This window comes from Erpetoichthys calabaricus, chromosome 11 (assembly GCF_900747795.2).
Source record: "Erpetoichthys calabaricus chromosome 11, fErpCal1.3, whole genome shotgun sequence".
NCBI lineage: Eukaryota > Metazoa > Chordata > Cladistia > Polypteriformes > Polypteridae > Erpetoichthys > Erpetoichthys calabaricus.
In genome coordinates, this window is record NC_041404.2 from 21,988,569 (window position 1) to 22,005,204 (window position 16,636).

The 16,636-nt window shown below is 35.4% G+C and overlaps 1 protein-coding gene across 2 annotated transcripts in view; it reads left to right on the forward strand.

Annotated features, from left to right (window-relative positions):
- The first annotated feature begins 3,891 nt into the window (after positions 1 to 3,891).
- Positions 3,892 to 16,636, forward strand: part of kif3a (kinesin family member 3A) — a 58,134-nt gene continuing 45,389 nt past the window's right edge. For both annotated transcript variants that reach the window (XM_051933469.1, XM_028812792.2), the window contains exons 1-4: positions 3,892 to 4,062; positions 6,066 to 6,339; positions 11,949 to 12,093; positions 13,997 to 14,081. In XM_051933469.1, coding sequence (XP_051789429.1) covers positions 4,057 to 4,062; positions 6,066 to 6,339; positions 11,949 to 12,093; positions 13,997 to 14,081 — 510 coding nt within the window. In that variant the 5' untranslated portion in view covers positions 3,892 to 4,056. The remainder of the gene's footprint in view (positions 4,063 to 6,065; positions 6,340 to 11,948; positions 12,094 to 13,996; positions 14,082 to 16,636) is intronic.

Here is a 16,636-nt window from a genome sequence, read left to right on the forward strand (position 1 = left end):
TTGATATAGATGAACAGGTGGCCTCACCTCTTGGGGAATCACCCACAAAATACATGGAATATAGCAGAAGTATGGATATAAAGAATTTAATTACTCAAAACTAATAAAAAAACAGACTAATACAAATAGTCAACATGAATAACAATATTAACACAAACAAATTATATCCCAGTGACACTAGGACCCAGGGGTATCTTAACTGGGGTTGTGGCAGGTATTTAAGGCCAGGTGGTTGGGCTTTGGAGAAAGAGTTGGGCCTTGCAGAGAAAGGAGTTGATGGAATGATTCTCCACTGGTCATAATTTTTACACGGTGAGCCCCAGAGCTACAGACTAGCAGCGGCCCAAGACTAAGTGCAGTTGCAGTGTGCTTTTGGGAATATGAGAAGGGGCAACAAAGTTGAATACTAAATTAGACCTCCTAGTAAGAAGGTTTAATAGACTTAGTATGCTGGGTAATGTTATAAAATGAATTCTACAGGCATCAGACTGTTACAGACATGAAAAAGCACAAACAAACCATGGAAACTATATGTTATATTTACATATGGACTGAAGTATAGCATGATACTGAATCAAATATGTGTAACTTAATGCCACAGACAAAGTGATGTACTTATGTATATAAATATTTATATTGCATGATATAAGGAATAGAAAAATATGGATTAATATACTGTACATTTAACCATCATTCTTAGTAATAAGATACAGAGTCAGAGTCCCTAATTAAGAAACCACTCTGCCGCTTGTTCAGAAAGTGTGCATTAAAAGATGCTACCAGTTTCTTCCATAACAAATTCCATCATAGTGTTGTGGGTGTATTTTTGTGAGTGTTCTCCAGATCTGATATGAGGTCTCTCACAATATGTATTATAGAGCGCCTGTACTCTACTGTGAATTTTGCACTGCAATGAGAAACTCTTTCTGAATATTTTCCCACCTCTGACTAGATATTTTATATGTTTTGGTGACTGTTGGATTAATTCAGTTATTAGGAAAAACTGGGAACAAAATGAATTACAAGTTAATTGTCTATAAAACTGAATTAGATCATGGGAACAACTGACAGAAATGAGGTTTCTTTGCAGGGTGGCTAGGCTGTCACACTCCAAGGTACAGTGAGAAGTTCAGTGATTCATTAGTCTCAGAATAGAGGTGGTGCTTATTTGGATCGAGAAGAGCCAGTTGAGGTGGGCATAAGAATGCCCACCGGGTGGCTCCCCCTACAACTGCTCCAAGTAGGGATATGCTGGACTGGTATCCCTTCCAGGGCAGGTTCTTAATTGGGCTGGCTATTTGAGATGATTTGGATTATACACATACAAATGTACCATCTTCACAAATCACATAAGGACCGGTTTACCTGATATTGTGGTAATAATAATAATAATAATAATAATATGACATTCTTGAACCTGCTTAATCCAGTTGAAGGTTATGTGGGGGTCAGCAGGACTGGATGCAAGGATGAAACCAACCCAAGATGAATTACTAGTCCATCGCTAGCTCACGCTAATTTACACACAGCATTCAGTTAGTCCAGTACCAAAAAATTCCAGTGATGTGCAAACTTTACACAGTGAGCAATGAGGCATTGTGTTTGAACCCATGGTGATGTATTTGTAAAGTTGTTTTCCCACGGTAAGGATATCCATTTAACTCTGGGTATGCTGATTTCTGTGATTTCACCAAATGTGTGAAACTCGACTGCATAATTTTCAAAACCTGATAATTCCAGGGTCTATTAATATCAAACAAAAAATGAGCAGGAGTTTACGTTTAAGACCTATGACTGTTTTGTAGTGACCATAAATTTAAAACCATTTTCACTGCAAAATTTTAAATCTGGATAACTTAGCATTCACAAACCTTTGGGACAAATAAAACAGTTAAGCTCATAAAAAATTGTTTTAATTCTCTAGTTATATTTATTTACATCCTTTAACACTACAAAAATATATAATTAGGTTTCCATCACAAAAAATGTAAGTAAAAATTTGAAATGGAAATTTAATTAAAATTTAATAAACTGCATAAGTTAATCGTATGTACAATTTCTTCTAAATTCATTTACCATGAAATTATTTAGTCAATCTAATATTTTAAACATACATCTAAATAAAACAACAATACATATGCATTGGCTAATATTTCACATTTCTTGTTTTTTTTTCACTTCTTAGTTTTTGTGATCCAAAACTTTCTTTTGGTGGATTATTGTATCACTATAAACCATCCAGCAGTAGTGTGCCATCTTGCCAACATCCCAGCATCCCTGGTACCTTCCTTTCAAGCTCTTGATATCCACTCTTCTCTACACTCAGTGGTCCAAGGTTTTCAGGGAAAATTTTAAAATCTGAATCAAAAAGGTGACTGTGGGACTAATGTTTCAACTCAATTCCTTACACTTTCACCATTTCATTATCATTTGGAACTTTATTGTTGTTTAAAGACTTTGAAATTACTTCTTTGAATGAAGAATGGAGAACCCAAGCCTCTTGTTCCAGGTCATTCATCGCACCATTGTCTTATAATATCAGGTCTGGCAAAAATGCACTCTTTCAATTTAGCTTCGGACAAACCAGGAAACTTTTGGCACCCATACATCAGACAGGCTCCATCTTTTGATATGCTTTGACAGACTTCTTCATTAAACCACACTTGTTATGAAGGGCTGGTAGCAGTGCTTTGTCTGGATCCACCCTGCTAGGTCTGATGATATTTTTGGCACCAAGATGTAGCTTTTTTCAAGCTGGCCATTCCTTCTAAACCCATTGTCAATCTTTGGCTCTTCTGTCCCACTCACAGAGAAGACATGAGAATTTTATATGAACTAATGGTGTTCATTGTAGTTAATAACTGTTTAAATTAAAAAAGCCTGCTTTGTTTTAAACATAGATTTTAATATTAAAAAATATTACATTTAATAAAAAAATAAAATACTAATATTTAATTAAATACAGTTTTAAATAATAAAAAGCCTATAACTGACAGCTAAAAAATTCGTTTTGTAAAAAAATGTACTTGATAAAGAAAAATAGTTTAACATTTTTAAATTCAGCCCCCCAATATATATATATATATATATATATATGTTCTCATGAAATATTCAAAACATTTTTTTCATTGTATATGTCTTATTTTTCCCAGTCTGTGACTTGATCATAAATAAAACTAATTATTTAGTTGTTTTTTCTAATTGGTCTGGCAGTTTCATTTATCATATTCTGGTTAACATTATTCTGTTAACTATATACTTATTTTAATATGCAAGCTAAGTAAAATACTAATAATTTCCTGTCTGACGCCCAGTCTATGCTCGTTTCTATCCCAGTGCTGAATGCTGCTGAGACAATCTTAGCCTCAAATAAATTCAATTACATTTACCAGAATTTTGAATTAGAAGGGTAAATGGGAGTTCTCATTTTTCAATATATAACAAATCGCAAAGAAGCCGCTTCGCTCGCTCCATCCTTACATGAATTGCCGTTCTGCCGACAACATGTACACATCATTAAATACTGAACACTATTAGCACACTGTTTTACGAAATAGAATAAGATAATATAATAAACATTAAAATAATGTATCGGTTACTTCGCAGACGGACATAGCTATATACTGCAATCTTTCGTGATATACTCATGAGAGCAATCGCACATCATTACAATTGGCTTGTCAACTTGTCACTCACAAACATCTTCCTCAGTATCCTTGTTCAGCTTCACCAATTGGTCTCCACGGGAACGCCTCTGTCTGAAAGTATGCAGACTACGGGGAATTAAGCTGCCAGAAGGTTTCCTGAAGCCCCGCCCTTTCGGTACAATACAATTGGTTGAAGGCCTTGTCTTTCAAGTCCACTGTCTACCAAGAAACAGCTTTCTGCACATGCTCAGTGGATGCAAGAAAAAAAACATTTCGTGTAGCAAATGTACTACTCAGGCTCTGTTTTGTTGTGATTGGTATCTTCAGAGGCTAACTCGTTATATTCAACACTGGATGTACACATATAGTGACAGGTGTTTGAGGGGCGACTCTGATTTAATCTACCAAAATGCCGGTAGGATTATTGTATTTGTTTCTATATAGCTGTGTCTTGTGGTCGTTGCTCAATGCGGTACCGTTGCTAAGGGGCCAAGGGAACGGGGCGGAGGCTGTTTGTGTATAAACTGTTAAAGCATAGGCCAGGGATAATATGCTCTCTTGCTAGTAATATGATTTCAAAAATGACAAAAACCAGAGGTCGTCCTTGCACTTTTTACATGCCTCAGAAATGTTTAAGGAGGACTGGTATAGTTAATCGCACCTGTTATTTATCGCGTTTTTTAACAAAAGTGGGCCATTGCAGTGTTATTTTGGGATTAATGTAGAAAGAAGAGAAAGCAATATTTAAAAATACCAAAACAAAATACACGCACATTTACCGGATCCTGCATGTTCTGGGCACCTAAGAGCATCAGCCGTGATGCTGCGTGAGGCGCCTGCTTTTCGGTGTGTCACGTGATGAGTATGACGGAATGCATTTTGTCCCCCTCCCCCAAATGACACCTTGTATTATTAATATTTTTGTCATTATTCCCTAATATTTGTTGAAGCGTGCAGCTTATTCTTCTACGTAACGTGTATTAATAGACTATGTTATACATTATGCTTTAGGCATTTTAGTGTGATTAAGACCATATAGCCAACTGTACGTAAAGTATGATTTTAGTTTGACAGTCGAATACGTCAGCGAGTGATGCATTGTCTTTATATTTTATCAGTTTATTTCATTGTCTTTATATTTTATCAGTTTATTTCAATAAAATGACCTGTCGTTTTGTTGTACTGATTTTTTTAACAGGGCCTGCGATTATCAGTATATCCAATGGCACTGATGCCACTTGTAAATATAAAATATTGCAGTATTGTGTTTATAGTGAGACAAGCCGTAGAAGAGAAAAATTCTGACCTTGAAATTGCTGATTTCTTACAGCTCTAAAGTATACAAATGCATTCTACCATTAGCAATTAATGCTTGCATTTTTTCTTGTTAAATGGAAATCAGTTATCTTGATAGTACATATAGTACCAGAAACATGTATAGATTAGAAATGAGGTATCAATGAGCTGGAGTGAACATTTAAAACAACTGTGCGGGTAGGAGCAAGTCAGACATGTGAACTAATAATGATCTGGACTCCATTCATGTGAAAATAATAACCCTGTAAAGTATGCAGGACATTGTAGATACTGAGGGCCAACAGTTCTGACTTAATTAGTTTAAATTACAGGATACAGAAAATAGCAGTGGGTATTGCAATGTTATTATACTCCCATACAATAAAGTAGATGCACATGTTGGTATGTAAGAAATCTACTGTATAGGTTATTGTGGAACATGGTAAAAATAAGTCAAGTTTTACTATTGCATGATTGTTTTGAAAATCATAGTACTTTTAAATATGTTTGTTAAATTCCTAAAATGTGTTCTTTTTAAAACATGTTAACAGCATGGGATGGAGCAACAATTGATTTTTGGTATCATTTGTGTAGTCTTACAAATTATTTTTGTGCATGTACTGTATTTTTACATACAAAACATAAATATGATCAAGATTAAAACAACAAGATACAGGTAGGACCACAATGCCAATGACTTGCTGTTGGACATGCTACAGTAATATGTACAATTCTGTAACTGCTGTAGACAAACACTATAATTGCCCTTTTTGCCTATTAAATGTGAGACATTATTATTATTTTCTACAAATCTTCAATATTAAATTACATTTCGGGTGAGGCTAGATCTTCCTGAGCCTCAGGGCCATGAGATCAGTCTATTAGTGAAAACCATTTTTCATTAGCTTTTCTATAAGTGGCCAGTATTATTTGGTAAAGCACTCAGCAAGTTAACTGGGGATATGTATCTAAATTTATATTTAATTTCAAAGATAAACCATAAAGAAACAATCTGAATTTTTTTCCCAAAAATTTGATAACTGTTGGGAAACATGTATATTTAGTGTTGTGTTAAGAGTTATGTGGCATATTATGAATAACGAAACTCCTGTCTCCTTTCAGAGCAACAAGACAGAGAAGGTTGAGATCAGTGATAATGTCAAAGTGGTTGTGAGATGTCGACCGTTAAATCAAAAAGAAAAAACCATGGGATATAAACAGGCAGTCAACGTTGATGAAATCCGGGGGACTATCACCGTCCATAAAGTTGATTCAATGAATGAACCCCCAAAAACATTCACCTTTGACACGGTTTTTGGTCCAGACAGCAATCAGCTTGATGTTTATAATTTAACAGCTAGGCCAATCATTGATTCAGTTCTTGAAGGATACAATGGTAAGTGCAAGTTTATTTTGTTGGCAGTATTATGTGACCAAGGTATGCCAAATAATTCATAATTACTTTTATCTAACAACTTTCTCACCCACACAACACCAAGTTGCTCAGCTAGTATAAAGTCCATGACAGCACAGTAGTGAGAGCAAATGTTTCCCAGTTTCCTCAGAACCGCTCATGTCGTAATTTTTAAAATCAAGCAGGCTTTTTGGCTAAGTAATCCTTTTCTTCATAGGTACTGGAACATAATATAAGTAGTAGAATATAATGAAGTTATGTACAGTATTTTAATAGATAAACGATACTTTAATAATCCCAAGGGGAAATTCACAATAATAATAATAAATATATATATATATATATATATATATATATATATATATATATATATATATATATAATAACAATAATAATAATAATAATCTTCATTTATTACAGTACCAGCAACAACCAACATGCAAGTTAGTATTTTAAAGCACTCTTTGCAAATGACAATACTACGATTACTTCTTTTACTAACGCCATCACCCTGTTATTTGACAAATGCAGAAGTATTTCTATGTATGTTTTGTGTAAGAGATCCAGACTACATCCTGTCTGAGGAGACCATCTTCAGCAGAGATGCAGTAATGCTTACGTATTGCTGTGGGCTGCTTTTGGAAGTAATGGCAGTTTTAGAATGCAATATGATAAAGCTCTTAATACTGACTCCTGTGAGCTATACTGAAAAGTTAATACAGTAGAGGCAAGAAATACATCTCTGTTGGGTTTTCTTCACATGCTAACTGCATCGTCTGAAGTGCATATCAAAGTTATGTTATGCTTTGGCGACATTGATTGCACATTGTATACTTACATCAACAAATATCCTCCGAGCTTCAGATTATTCAGTATATTTTTTTAAATGAGATAATCATTTTGCAGAAAAAGACAAGCTGCCTAAATTTTAAACATTCTGTGAATTTGTCATTAAAACCGAAGTAATTAAACCCCCTATGCAGCCCAGCTACAAAGGTATGTCCTGTTGAGTGATTGTTGTGGGATTTGTAGTTTGTGATTTTTATGCACTGTACTGTTAAACTGGAAGAGAAGGATGTGGCGAGGACTTTTTTTATTGTACCCTTTTCCAATCAACTTAATCAGCAGCAGCTACTAAACCTTTTGTTAAATGGGCATTTGTAGTGGAGAAAGATGGTGCTTGGCTACCGGATTTAAGGATGGTGGTGGGTTCTTTTTCCTCCCAATCCAGTCCACCAATGCTCTTTAAGATGAAGCGCGCCTTCAGAGACTATTCTTCTGGACTTGGGTGGTAGTACTGTATTCACTATCAAAGTTCCAGGAAGCTGTTTATTAAAAGGGAGTATTCCACCACATCTTTCCATGCTTTAACCATTGTTTATGTTTCCAGAACCACTTGTATCATCTACCGTAAAGACTTTTTCCAGGACTGTAAATATCATCGTATGATGGTTTGTTCATGGTGTTTGTTTAGTACTTTTGTCATCATTTTTCTTTACCATGTTGGAAAGTAATTAGTATAGTAAATAAGGAATATTTATATATGTGTTTGTTGGATGTGTTTAATCCATGTGGGCTTTTTCTTGGGGTATTGTTAATATTCGGGTGTCAGGGTGGAAATACTATAGGGATTAGGTGTTCTATCCATCCCTCATTTTAAAAGCATAGTGGCTTTTTTGCTACGTAAATATGGTGGCATCCTCCGCACTTGCTAGGAGTCAGAGGTGTGCTACACCTTTAATAGAGTTAAAACGATTGATATGGTTAAGAGTTTTGAAGTCCTTTGTTTTAAGGGCATGTTGCCCTTTTTTCCTAATATTTCAAATATTAAATAATGTGCTTCATGCCTTCTGATCCAACTCCAAATACTTTGTGGAAATGCACTGAGATTGAATACTGCATCGATAGCAGTGGGTAGTAACGAGTTACATTTACTCCGTTACATTTACTTGAGTAACTTTTTAAAAAAATTGTACTTCTAAGAGTAGTTTTACTGCACCATACGTTTTACTTTTACTTGAGTACATTTGTGAAGAAGAAACCCTACTCTTAATCCGTTACATTGGGCAACACTCAAATCGTTACTTTTTTTCCATTATGTACGCTATATTTTTGCCAGAGAGAAGCCGCCAGTGGATTTACTGCATGACTGTTTCACCAATCGGACGTAGCAACAATAATCACAAGACTCCGTTTCACCAATCAGACGTAGCAAAAATAATCACATGGCTCTGTTTCACAAATCAGACGTAGCCATGCAGTCACATGACCACACACAAACTATGGCGGCATAGCGGCACAAACTCCTCACAGACAGTGGACAGGGAAAGAAAGAATACATGAAAAATGAGAGCCAACTCCTGCTGAAGCTTAACCATCACTTCACTGAGTGAAGAACAAGCACGTTTTAACCAAACATGCACAGACACAGACAGTCAAGGTAAAGTGAAACTTCTTGTACGTGCACAAGCTGCCTTGTTCTAATGTTATGTTCTATCAGCTGTGCTATTTGGAGGGCAAGTGAACATGCAGTATTATACTGTCAGTGTACAATATATCTTGTCACTGAAAGTAGTTTGTACTGTTCAAACATACATGTTATCTACTGTAGGTATTGGCTTCAAAAGCTTTGTTGTGAAAAAGTGAGATTTGGAACTTTGTGTTATTTGTGCATCTTTATTTTGTAAAGATGTTATTTATTTTTACTCATTTTTTATTTTATTATTTGGAAATAGCAGAATTTGCACATTATTTTATATTTTTGTCTGTCATATTACAACATTTCTAAAAAATAAATAATTTATTATGATCAAACAGTTACTCAGTACTTGAGTAGTCTTTTCACCAAATACTTTTTTACTCTTACTTGAGTAATTTTTTGGATGACTACTTTTTACTTCTACTTGAGTAATATTATTTTGAAGTAACACTACTCTTACTTGAGTACAATTTTTGGCTACTCTACCCACTTCTGATCCGTAGGTGCTTATGTGCTGTGCTGATGACCACTAATGTTGGTGGATGCTAGCTGAATGAAGAAAGAGGTCCTCCAGACCTGACTAGGGGTATTAACAAGTCAGAAGTGTGGCAAATGAGGTACAGCTGAAGCAAATTCTAGTGATGTGGAAGTTTGAAGCTATTTGCAACAATTTTCAGGTAACCTTACTGACCAATGAGTAGATAAATAGTTCCTTATTTCTTCATAAGCTACCAAACCATTCTCAATCCCCTTAATGTTTTGTTGTTTTTTGTTTTTTTTGTTTTTTTTTTTTGGTTGTACATTATAGGGCCATTTAAGGGCCCACTCACAAAGAGTCAGTTTTGTTGTTGGTAGCTCCAACAGCAATATGGAACAAACAAATACTATATAGTGCTAGATAGTTAAAAAAAAAAGCCAGACTAGAGCTACTGTGTATGTGTGTGTATATATATATATATATATAATATATTACTACTAATATACTATAAACAAACATTTTTCCTGTGCCAATGAGTATTATAACTGGCTAGGATGAAGACAACTGCAGAATGTGTAGGCATTACATTGGGTAACTGTGTTTTAAAGTTTAAAGTTAAAGTTACTCACTTTCACTTTCTAGAAATTAAAAAAATATCTAGCCCACACTAATGATTTACATTGTAATCTATGTGGAAAGGGTGAAAAGCTTAAAAACTTAACAAATACTGCATGTCAATTTTTCAAGCCAAGATAGTTTTGAGTATTGATCTGTGTCTTGCAATTGCACACATAGTGTAAAATAGTTTATACATGTCATTTTTCAAGAAAAACACCACTATTATGAGATTCAGCCATTTTAAAAGAAGGCCAGGCATGCTTGATAGGTCAGCACTTAGTCTTCCTGCACACCAACCTTTTACAGACCAAATCACAGTAAATGTTTTTTGCCACGTGGTTGGTTTTATTTTGGTAAACTTCTGTATTTATGTGACAATTTGCATGGGACAATAGAAAACATACTCTTTGTCTGAGAAAAACAGTACCAGGAATAGGTGATAAATTGATTATTTCTAGATCCCTTTTGTTGTTCCAGGCATGCATCAGAAATATGGAAGGCATAGATCAGTACTTGACAACTGTTTTGTTTTGAAAAAGGGTTGCATTTAATAGATTTTAAGCTTTTCCTCCATGCCCCATACCCTCCATTGTAAAGTGTCAGAGGGTCCAAGATGTTTTTTTAAATTTAAAGAAAGCGCTTAACTTTAGGACACAATTTTGTGTGGTAAATACATATATACCATGTTTGTGATGAAATAATTTAACTTGAAACATACCAAACTTATCCATTAAGGAGAGTGGATGAAATACCTTTGGACTGGCGGACCGAAAAAGGTTGTTACCATTTACAAAAAATGGGCCATAAGGGTTCTTCTGGAGATCTGTAATGGACATTATGATTGATAGTTAAACTTCACATTTTGAAATGTGAAATGCCGATTCCCTACTGATTGGAAAAATTGTTGAACCTTGCACAGGTATTTTAGGTGTTTGGTAATTTCCAGATCTTGTCCGCTTGCCTTTTGTACAATATGAGAAGGCATATAATCACAAACGTTTGAAAGTATGGACTTCTGAAGTTGCTTTCGTGTGCCTGTCAGTTCACTAATTATTTGCTGGAAAAGAGCTGTATCTGCATTTTTGGTCTATAGGTAGACATGATTCGCCTTTGATAGTGCATCTAATAAGCCTTCTTGTTCATGATTTTGATGCACATTATAACAAGATTTGAAGAGTATTCATTTTATGCAAGTGGGTGTTTCTGTTTGTGGAAGCTGTCTTTTTTGCCTCATCAAATGCTGTTCTCCTGCATTCATTGCAATACTTTGCCTATTGTTTTATGTCTAGATCTGGAATTTCCATTTCCATTCCTAAATCTTAATACTTTACTGGATTGTAGTTAATTGATCTTTGTATCTGCAAATAAGAGAACTGTGAGATCAACCAAAGATTGTTGTAAAAGTTGCAGTTCATCAGTGTCATTTAGGATAGTGGTTCAAATGAGAATTAATCTCTCAGACAGCACATTAAATTTAGATTATTACTGTGCATCCACATCATTTCTTGTGGTTGTTAACTTGGGAAGTGATTGAAGAAATTAGTTATAGGGAATAAGACATCAAAACGAGCTACTTTAATGGTGTTACTGCAGGTTTGGTAGGACTTACGAGTAAAGAACCTGCTGCAGTGGATCATGGGTATTGTGGTACAGGCATCTTGTAAGGATGTAAATTCCATTAAAGATACATTAGGCAGAGGACCCTAAGAGGAGATACAGTGACAGTTTGTGACAGAATGGACTAGTGTAGGAATTACCATGAGAAGCTATGAGGTGTTAGATGTAGAATAAAATGCCTGGTCTGCCCTGCACATTATGATATCATAGCAGTTCTTATGAGGACTAAGCTTTACGGAATAAGATGAATGTTATGTTAATCCATGACAAAATATTTATAATTTCATAATAATAAAGTACTGTATATCAAAAAAAGGAAAAAAGCAAATTACTGTATGTAATTTACCATGATTTATAATCATCTGATTTTAGTTTTTTCATTTTTTATTTTTTAAATAGGAACTATTTTTGCTTATGGACAGACTGGAACAGGAAAAACCTTTACCATGGAGGGTGTACGAGCTGTACCAGAGCTCAGAGGAATTATACCAAATTCCTTTGCTCATGTATTTGGTCATATTGCAAAAGCAGAAGGAGACACTAGGTAAACCAATTTATTTTTATTATCACTGTATAAAATTTATTTATAAAGATTTATTTATTTATTTCTCCACAGTATAACAGAGATGGTAATCTATTATGGCCACAGGAAAATTTTGAGTATATTGCTTATATAGGACATTCATTGTTGCATATTATTCATATAATGCTTTGTTACAATGTAAGGGTGTATATGTGGCCGCACATTGCCTCTACAGGGTAGTAGTGACTACTGCCAAGAATGGGGTCCTGGTTTGACTTCTACCCTAGATACCTTGTATGTTATTAATGTATTATATAAGTCCCTTCTGAGAACTGTTTTCTTTGTATAATTGGAATAGTAGCTCTGCAGATCTATTTATTTGTATGATTGTGATTTTTGAGTGCGCTGCATACACATCAGACAACATCTGCAACAACAAAAACCTCTAATTAATATTTTGTAGTCTGAAAAGCTTATTCTAGGATTCTTTATAAAATACAGTATTTAATTTTTTGTAAGAAGCTAGTATGAAAATAGCATCCTCCTTTTAGGATAAGTTCCATTTATCTTTAGAAATGATAGTCTGAATTGTTTTATTATAGACTAGACAGACATTGCGTAATATTATTTATTTATTTGCAATTAAAATCTATTCTAAACCGTGACCTCCCAACTTTTTAAAATCCATTTATTTTAAGAATTTAATTATAGTAAATAAGCTTTTTAAATGATACGGTACTATACTGCATCATATACAGGTACAAAGCAGATCAGATGCCCAAAGTGTTAGGAATTGTCCATTATGGTTAATTATTTAGAGACCACATTGATAAGTATGCCTTCCACATTCTAAAGAACTTTTAAATTGTTTCTTGTCAAGTGACTTTAATAGTTTTTCCTAATTCTAAGTAAAACAGGTCATCCTTTTCTCATTGTGTTTAGTAACTGAGTTAGGAATCTTCCAAGTGAGCAGAATAAGGTGGCATGCAAGCAGAGCAGTTCTGTGAATATACAGTTCATTAAGTGGGAATGTCCCCAAATAGAGCTGTTAGAGGATTAGTAGTCCAGCTAGTTTTTATGAGTAAGGTTTAACTGGTACATTTCAGCCAGGCTGGGAAAGCCATAGGCAACACACATGATAGATGCTAATAATTTCAAGGAAATCTGTTCTGTTAGTCTATGATGTGCAGGTCTTGTTGGAATATTTTCTGACATGTTCTACATTTTTACAAGAACATTGTTGTAATGTACTGTTTTAATACAACACTAGAATGAGAACTGCATTTAGTCAATCAAATAACAGAATCCATCTTGTAGTACACTGAGTTTGTCATATTTGCATACTTATATCTGTATTGAACAACAAACAGGCTAACATGGCATTGCAGCTTGCTACTAATTACATATTTTGCAAATAAACATAGCAGGTTTTTCAACGTAACATCAGTTAGCATATTGCATCAGTTAGCAATCGATATGGTCTGCAACTCTACATTAAGTTACAATCCAAATCTGATTTTCTGTTTGATTTAAGAGCAAATTAGTGCACAAAAAACAAATTCTACATCACCTCCAGTTTCTGTCATAGCAGTCGTTGATTAATAAAATGTTGTACTTTTGTCAAGACTATCATACTATCAATTATCCTGATATGTGGGCTCACATTAGTTGTTTTATCTTATCTGCAGATATGAGGGTCTCTTAAAAACATCCCTATAGTATTGTACATTTATTTTTAGGTTACATGATTATATTTTGTTGTAAACAACATGGAATGTACTTGGTAGTTTAATTTCTAATGAAGATGGTTGATAACCAAATAGAAATTTGTTTGTTTTTCATATGTCCTCCACAATAGCAATTTTTGGAGAAGCAAGCTTCTTTGTTAATGCTGCCATGTAACCAACGGTATATGTTAATTTAGATTCTTGGTCAGAGTGTCCTACTTGGAAATTTACAATGAGGAGGTCCGAGACCTTTTGGGAAAAGATCAAATGCAACGATTAGAGGTAAGTGAAAAATAGTAATAACCATATTACAGTGTGATTTACTGTCACTTTATTTTATCAATAAATTATTTTAAACAGTTTTGATGTGTTAAAGATGATGGTTTGTTATTTAACATGCCATATATTATCTTGTATTTGCCTCCAAGTGGAGAACAGTGTGGTAAGGTTTAATAACAATTTGGAATTTGTGTCCACTCTTTGAAAATAAAAACTGCATTAGCAATTTTCAGATATTTTTGTTAAATAAATTAGTAAATGTCATGAAATGATTTTAGAATGTGTGGCAATAATCACATTGTAGAGTTTATTAGAATAACAAAAATGTCCACACTGCACCTTTAGAAGTCAAGTCATTTAGAAAGATGCACTGTATCATACCTACTGTAACATGAAACGAGTATTATAATCTAGGAAGAGTAATTTCAAGGTGGTAACATTACTCTGAAGGTATTATAAAGAAGAACATGTATGATTATAGGCAGGATGGGGTTGTTTTTTGTTCCCTGTGATGAACTGACACCATTTTCAGTGTTTGCTCATTCCTTGTTCTAGTGGTGCTTGGTTAGGCTTTGGTTCACCTGCAACCTCAAACTGCAGTAAGCACATTACAAAAATGATGGGAGACTTTTATTATAGATGCATGAATATTATCCATGACAGGTAAAACATGCAAATACAAAATTAAATGGACTGATCTCAGAAAAATTGGGTCTGTATGGAAAATGCAAATAATAAACACAAAGCATTTATTATTAATTGATCTTTGACCAGAAAAAATATAACAGCTTATTATTTAAAGCCGCAACAAATTAATTTTTTTTTAATGAGCACTTATATTGATTTTGACCACTTGCAATTTATTCCAAGTAAGTTTAGACAGTGAAGAATTTACCACTTTGTAACATTGCCTTTCCTTCTCACAACATTTAATAAACATTTAGGTACTGTAGATACCAGTTTATTGAGTGGTTCAGGTGTACTTTTGTCCCATTTGCCTTGCAAACAGGTCTTAAGGTGTGGAACACTTAGGGGTCATCATTGTTACATTTTGCATTTTGAATTGCACCACACATTCTCAACTGGGGATGGATCAGGGCTGCAGGCAGGCCATCTGAGCACCTGCACAGTCTTCTTGTCCAGCCATGTATTTGTTATGTATGCAAAATGTGATTTTGCATTGCTTTTCAGAAATATGCATGTGTGTCCATGGAAGAGATGTTGTCTTAAAGGCAGCATATATTGCTCCAAGATCTGTATGTACTTTTCGGCATTAACAGAGGCGCAAGTTACTCTTGCCCATGGCACTGACACAACCCAATACCATCAAAGACACTGGCTTTTGGACTTGTACATTTACATTTTGCACTTACGTTTATTAAAGGTAATCAAGTGACATTAGGCTATGGCCTTATTATTTAGCAAGTGTGGTAGGCCAGGGAAAAAAAGTTGATTGCCACAAGTGAAAAGATGTACTAACTAATGCATTTACAATCATAGATTAACAATTGATGAAGCAATTAAATATAATGTAACAAGAAATCAACCAACAATATGAAAGATCATAGAGCAGTTTTTTTTTTCCTTTTCAATCAATTAGATAGATATTCTTAGAACAGATTGTATTTCAGCAGTTCAGATGGAGGTGGACCGCTTATTCCACCAATCTGGATTGTGACTTAATGCCACACAGAGGCGCTATCACCAGACACTGTTCACTGGCAGACCTCAGTGGGAGGGAAGGAGCATAGCACCTCATCAGTGTCACCATATATGCAGGTACTGACTACAATGTAACAATGTGGTTTAGTGGGTCCGCAGCTCAAAAAGTGTGGTTGTTTTAATTAATAAATAAGTAATGAATGCACTCGCGCTGGGGAGTGGGAGCAGATGCGAGCGATCTGCCGGGAAGAAGCCCCATCTCCATGTTGGTGCGAGGCGGTCTTCCATCTGTGCATTACCTTGCCGGGACATGCAGGCTGTCTGATTGCCTTGTTATCAGCACAGGCCGGTAATCGGGCGATCCCACCTGCAACTGCTCCCCCAGCCTATAAAGGGGGAGTGCAAGATCAGGGAGGAGGAAGAAAAGAAAAAGAAACAGAACAAAAGAGGATCAGAGATTAAAGGACATAGAAAAAGGCAGTAGCAGCAGTGAGCCGGTGTTTAGAGTGGAAGCAAGTGGAAGGGAATGGTGCCCTAGGAGGTAGCATGTGGCCAGTGCTCAGGAGAGGGCATGAGGATCACTCCTGCTGAGCAGCCAGGAGCAGGAGTGATTGTTACATTCAGGAGGATCTTCTCACTGGGTGGTACCTGTGACTGGCAGAGGTGGGAGGACGGCACACTTTCACCGGAAGGAGCCTGGATTGACAGCGTTGGACGTGCAGGGTCCAGTGGCTCCCCATGGAATGCTATGGATCGGGCAGTGGGGACACAGGCCAGTTTTGAAGGATCTCTGCCCCTTTTCGTGGACTTCTTTCCATGTTGCAAGGTCCGAGCAGGGTAAGCTGGAGAGGCATCAGTTTTAATAGGGAAGCATCGAGATTGGGAATTTTAAACAC